Source organism: Doryrhamphus excisus, chromosome 9 (genome assembly GCF_030265055.1).
Source record: "Doryrhamphus excisus isolate RoL2022-K1 chromosome 9, RoL_Dexc_1.0, whole genome shotgun sequence".
Taxonomy (NCBI): Eukaryota; Metazoa; Chordata; class Actinopteri; order Syngnathiformes; family Syngnathidae; genus Doryrhamphus; species Doryrhamphus excisus.
Window position 1 is genome coordinate 2,284,646 of NC_080474.1, and position 6,035 is coordinate 2,290,680.

The 6,035-nt window shown below is 47.3% G+C and overlaps 1 protein-coding gene across 1 annotated transcript; it reads right to left on the bottom strand.

The window, feature by feature from the left end:
- Positions 1-282: 282 nt before the first annotated feature.
- Positions 283-5,541, bottom strand: LOC131135920 (alpha-tectorin-like). The gene is made up of 14 exons (XM_058082341.1): positions 5,530-5,541; positions 5,385-5,487; positions 4,245-4,347; positions 3,891-4,125; positions 2,898-3,072; positions 2,738-2,819; positions 2,604-2,666; positions 2,308-2,507; positions 2,041-2,172; positions 1,718-1,902; positions 1,457-1,611; positions 1,127-1,372; positions 707-866; positions 283-583 (listed from the first exon to the last, which is right to left on the bottom strand). The coding sequence occupies exons 1-14, from the start codon at positions 5,539-5,541 to the stop codon at positions 485-487; spliced, it is 1,950 nt and encodes a 649-aa protein (XP_057938324.1). The 3' UTR covers positions 283-484.
- Positions 5,542-6,035: the final 494 nt, after the last annotated feature.

Consider the following 6,035-nt stretch of genomic DNA (forward strand, 5'->3'; position numbering starts at 1 on the left):
GTAACATGGCAGCAAAACACAGCAGTTGAGCACAAACAGATTAGCATGTCTAGCCCTTCTCGTTTCCTGCTTCCATACCCCGCCCCCTCCACATGGTCACAAAAGTCACAAAAGTCCCCACATAATTCCCCACACAAATCCAAATAATTTTTTGTCGGAATGACAGTATGTGGTTGGGTAATTTCTACCAACTTCACATCGAGGCTCAACTTCTTCTTCCCTTTGGAATAAACTTTCTTGGGGAGTCTGAGGAGTGTGATCCAGCCTATGTTCACATTAGAGGAAAAACCTTTAAGAACTCTACCCTGGTCCGACAAGTTCCCGTCAAAGCTAGTCTGATTCAAAGATGAAGCTTCTGAATCCGAGCAATATCCGCCAGCATTGGTCAGTCCGAGTCACCATGCAAAGACGCTGTGAAAACAAGCAGAACTATCAGGTGATCAGACCTCATTGGTCACATGTCAGCAGCAGAGGTGTGTTGTTCCTAATTGGTCCAGGACAGGCTGATGAGGGCAGGGCTTTCATCAGCAGATGTCGATCTGGAAGACCTGCGTCTTCTTCTCTTAGCAGGGCCACCACAACTCTGCAACAAAGTTCAAAAGAAAGATTTCAAGACAAGGACAACATGATGTTTCAAACTATTTTAGATAAATGTTCCATGCCGATTAATATGTTTTCAACCAATTGGTGAAGAATTTTGTCGTACCGGGCCACAGGTGACATTGCGACTGGCACACAGATGGAGCTTGCAGTGCAGGTAGATGCCATGACCTTGGCCGGAGAAGTGGAACATGTGGAAGGAGAAGTGGGTGGATATTCCCTTCCCATTGACCTGCACCTTCACCGTCTCATCGGTGTTTGAACATCTGCTTACAAACAGAAGAACAACTCATAACTTTTGATGCGGTTGTGATTCTATTGACGGAGGTACTTCAGACCTTCATTCATTTTCTATGAGACTTGGACTTGAACTCCTATTAAAGGTTTTTGTTGGGCGATAAGGTTTACTGTAGATGCCAACAAGTACTGACAACTTGAAGTATGTTGGTGTACTGTAGCTATGGAGCAAACCCCTGACATAGTCCATCAACAGTCAAAAGAACTGGTTTGGGCCAACTTGTCTCACCCGTTCGTGATCATGTTGTATCTCAGAGCTCCAGCAGGCGACGACTTGGGCGTCGCCCAGCAGGAGTCAGTCACCAAGTCGACCAGGTTGTCAAACAGGCCGTAAACCGTCAGCTCCACAAAGACAATCTGGTTCGTCTGGATTTCAGTGTCCGGCTTTAGGGCGTGTCTGTGGTCAGCATCAGTGTAGGCTGTCATCTTGACGTTGTAGTTCCAAGACTCAGATACAATCTGCTGGTCCACAGAGCTGCAGAAGACACATATACAAGAACATAAACATCAGATCCTACCAAAGACTTTATGACGGCCTCAAAGCTTTTGAAGGACTCACTTGGCTCTGATCTTGAAGGCCATGCTCTGGATGGCAGGTTGGCCGCTGAAGCAGGAGAAGTCAAAAGTTTCAAACTGATCGAAACGATCAATGACTTTGCTGGTGACTCCTTCTGCGGTGAGGTTGTTCTTATAAACCACGTGGCTGTTGTTGGCCTGCCGGGTGAGGGAGATTCAAACCGCCTCACAAGTCAGCAACATTACAGGAAACTAAGAAGGTAGCTTCTTCCTGAGCGCCATCATTAATGGCAGGGATACACACCGTGACTTCAGCCCCACAGGCGCTGCTCTGGTTGAATCGGAAGGTCACCATGTGGTTCGTGTCTCTGTCACCTCTGCAGGAGTCGTCATTGAGGTGTAAGTCAGAATAGTCGAGATCGATTTCCTCCAAGAGACAACCGAGTAGACTGATTGAAGCAGAATTTGCACTGCAGACCACCGGTTGACCTGAACAAACCAAGGAAATGAAACATGCAACTTTATTGAATTTGTCATAAGACTGCGAACATTTAGGGCAGGAAGTGTTTTGGTTCCACAGTGGGGTCATGATGTGACCACTCTGTTCTTACCACTCATTGTTCTTACCTAAAGAGTTGTTGGATCTGTAGTCAGAAACAAAAATGGCCCGACAGAAGCATCTGATGTCACCACTGAGACCTTCAGCACAGAACTCATGGTCCGCACAGAGGGTGTCATTGCAGAAGGCCCGAGTGGTTGCTGGAAAGATTAAGTACTAAGACGTTCTACCTCATATTTCCATCTGTGTATTTTAATAGCCGACCTATAGTAGCCACTACTCAAAAGTGACTTCATTTGGAGGACTTGTGACAAGTGATTGACAGATGGTCTTACAACAGTTGGCCGTTGCCCTCCAGCCATCCACAGCTTGGTTCTCCAGACTGCAGGCTTTGGTGTAGGCCTCTAGAAACTGGCACATAAGACCATCCACATCGGGGTATTGGCACAGAGTGTTGTTGCAGGCGGTGATGAAGGGCTCTGGATCGACGTAAGCATGGCAGCCGGCAAAGTGCCATCCTCTCAGAAGTTCACAGCTGTTGCGTTAGATGGAAGGATTAACTCAGAGGGACGACCAGAGGACTGGACACCACCCCAAGACAGGCTAGGCTTTCAGTCGTGTTTCTCCTCACCGTTCATTGACTGTGGTGCAGTTGATGCTGCTGTCGACAGTGTCGTTGAACCGCGTCTCACAACTAGCGGGAGACAAATAGCAGTAATTCTGGAGTGTTTCCCAGGTCTGTTCTCTGTAAAGACGGGTTCATACCTAAAAGAACTGAACTCCAAGTCCTTTGTGTCAATCAAAGACTGGCTGTGGTTTCCACATAAACCTTGCAACTTCCTGTCAGCTGATCAACGATAGTCAGAGGAGAGATTGTTAGTTTGCATGTGACGACGGTTGCTTGATCATCAAGAGTCGGCAAGACCTTTCAACATCCATGAATGTGTGGTGTGGATGTGAACCGTGTATCCATCAAAGAAGACCAAAGTGGAGGAGTTGGAGTGGGACACATTGGCGGTCACTCCAGTTTCATCCTTCAGAAAGTCCACACTGTGATGCTCCTCAGGGGAATCGCCGAGGTTCAGCTGTGTGCTGTTGGCCTGCATTATACCAAGAAGTGGGGCCAACAACGATCATGTAATCAACACGCTTCGCTTATGGTCTCGAGTTTGGAGACTTTAAAGGAAGTCCATCCATCCGTCCATTCAACCGTCCGACCAACCATCCATGCATCCATCCATCCATTCAACCATCCATCCAACCATCCATGCATCCATCCATTCAACCATCCAACCAACCATCCATCCAAACATCCATGCATCCATCCATCCATTCAACCAACCATCCATCCAACCATCCATGCATCCATCCATCCATTCAACCATCCAACCAACCATCCATCCAAACATCCATGCATCCATCCATCCATTCAACCAACCATCCATCCAACCATCCATGCATCCATCCATCCATTCAACCATCCAACCAACCATCCATCCAAACATCCATGCATCCATCCATCCATTCAACCAACCATCCATCCAACCATCCATGCATCCATCCATCCATTCAACCATCCAACCAACCATCCATCCAACCATCCATGCATCCATCCATCCATTCAGCCATCCATCCAAACATCCATGCATCCATCCATCCATTCAACCAACCATCCATCCAACCATCCATGCATCCATCCATCCATTCCACCATCCAACCAACCAACCATCCATGCATCAATGCATCCATCTATCCAGCCATCCATCCATTCAACCATACAACCAACCATCCATCCAACCATCCATGCATCCATCTATCCATCCATCCAACCATCCAACCATCCATCCAACCATCCATGCATCCATCCATCCCCAGTCTTGTTGGGGCATATCAACTAAAGTGTCCATCAGAAGCTCACCTGAACCCTCCCACCTTGTCCCAGGTGGATGTCAATATCTGGATCATCCAGATGGATGATGACACGGTCCAAAAACATCACATCTTTACGACGTCGTTCCTGAAAGACGCCCACCAGCCGTACGCTTGACTCTGACAACAAAGTGTAGGCACATCGATCCTCCACTGAGGTAGTGTTGCCATGGTGATCAATGACGGTGGAGGCAGTCACGGTACACATGGCACTATTCACACACCTAACGGAGGTGAGAGATGAAGTTGCTATCACCAATAAGGACACCATCCCATTTTATTACCATGACTGGTCTCAGGACAGTAAAAGTGAGCGACAGTAGAAAAGAGGTGAGGTATTTACAGGTCGTTTTGTTGAGGAATGGCTCGAAGGACGGCTCTTTCACTGCAGTTTATGAAGGTGCCTTTTGCGTCACAAGTTACGGTGCCAGGTTGATTTAAGACACCTGCAAAACACAAATGACTAAATGATTGTCATTCCTTTTGGCTGTGATGCAGGGCCATAAGAATGACTTGGGTTCTGTTTATGGATGGTTGCATGGATGGTTGGTTGGTTGGTTGGATGGTTGGTTGGATGGATGGATGTTTGGATGGTTGGATGGATGTATGGTTGGTTGGATGGATGGTTGGATGGATGTATGGTTGGATGGATGGTTGGATGGATGGATGGATGGATGGTTGGATGGATGAATGTATGGTTGGTTGGTTGGATGGATGGATGGTTGGATGGTTGAATGGATGGATGGATGGTTGGATGGATGGTTGGTTGGATGGTTGGATAGATGGATGAATGGTTGGATGGATGGTTGGATGGATGGATGGATGGATGGATGGATGGATGGATGGTTGGATGGATGGATGGATGGATGGATGGTTGGATGGATGGATGTATGGTTGGTTGGTTGGATGGATGGATGGTTGGATGGTTGAATGGATGGATGGATGGATGGATGGATGGTTGGATGGATGGTTGGTTGGATGGTTGGATAGATGGATGAATGGTTGGATGGATGGATGGTTGGATAGATGGATGAATGGTTGGATGGATGTATGGATGGATAGTTGGATGGATGGATGGATGGTTGAATGGTTGGTTGGCTGGTTGGATGGTTGGATAGATGGATGAATGGTTGGATGGATGTATGTATGTATGGATGGTTGAATGGATGGTTGGTTGGATGGTTGGATGGATGGATGGATGGTTGGTTGGACGGATGGTTGGATGGTTGAATGGATGGATGGTTGGTTGGATGGTTGGATAGATGGATGAATGGTTGGATGGATGTATGGATGGATGGTTGGATGTATGGATGGATGGATGGTTGGTTGGATGGATGGATGGTTGGATGGAATATCAATAAGAACCATTGCACAACCAGTTAGTTTGCCCACCCCTGTACGAAATTACATCCCCGGGGGAGAGGCGGTCTTTTGTATGTGTGTTCTCTATTTGTGGTGGGGACCCCAGGATGAGTTCACTTACCCGAATGTCTGCAGCTGCTCACGTCCTGGTAGCTGTACCCGAGTCCAGTGAGGTTCCAGTGGTCCACTTCCTCGCCATTGACCAGCACGGTGACGTTCTCACCCTAAACAGGAAAGACATGAAACGGGTGGAGCCTGTCACTCACATGCACAACCATTTGGAGTCTTATCGCACACTCGGGACAATTTGGTTTAATTTGGACAATGAAAAGGAAGTGATGATCACCTGGTTTAGTGTTTCTGGCATAAAAAACCGCACAGCTTGCTGCTTCTCAAAATACCGGAAAGAGAGATTAATCTGAAAATAAAACCCGGAGGTATCTGAGTGAGACTGGAACGGGTCTACAAGAGGGGTGTGTGTGCTGTACTCACAAGGTTGGTCTTGCTGTCGTTTCGTAGCCTCAGTATTACACGACATTGGGTTGTCCCGAGGAGTTGAGTCATGTTCAGGTGAAAGGTTGACTTGGTGAGCGGCCCGTGCTGGCGAATCTTGAACACTCCCTTATTGGCTTGTTGATGACGTACGACAAAACAGTCGTTGTTGTCGGTGGAGTCGTACGGCCCTTTAAAGCAAACGGCACCTGTGCCATCCTTGATTTTTACCTGTTGACGCCAAGCATTAATACTGTATGTACTGTATATTTATTTATGT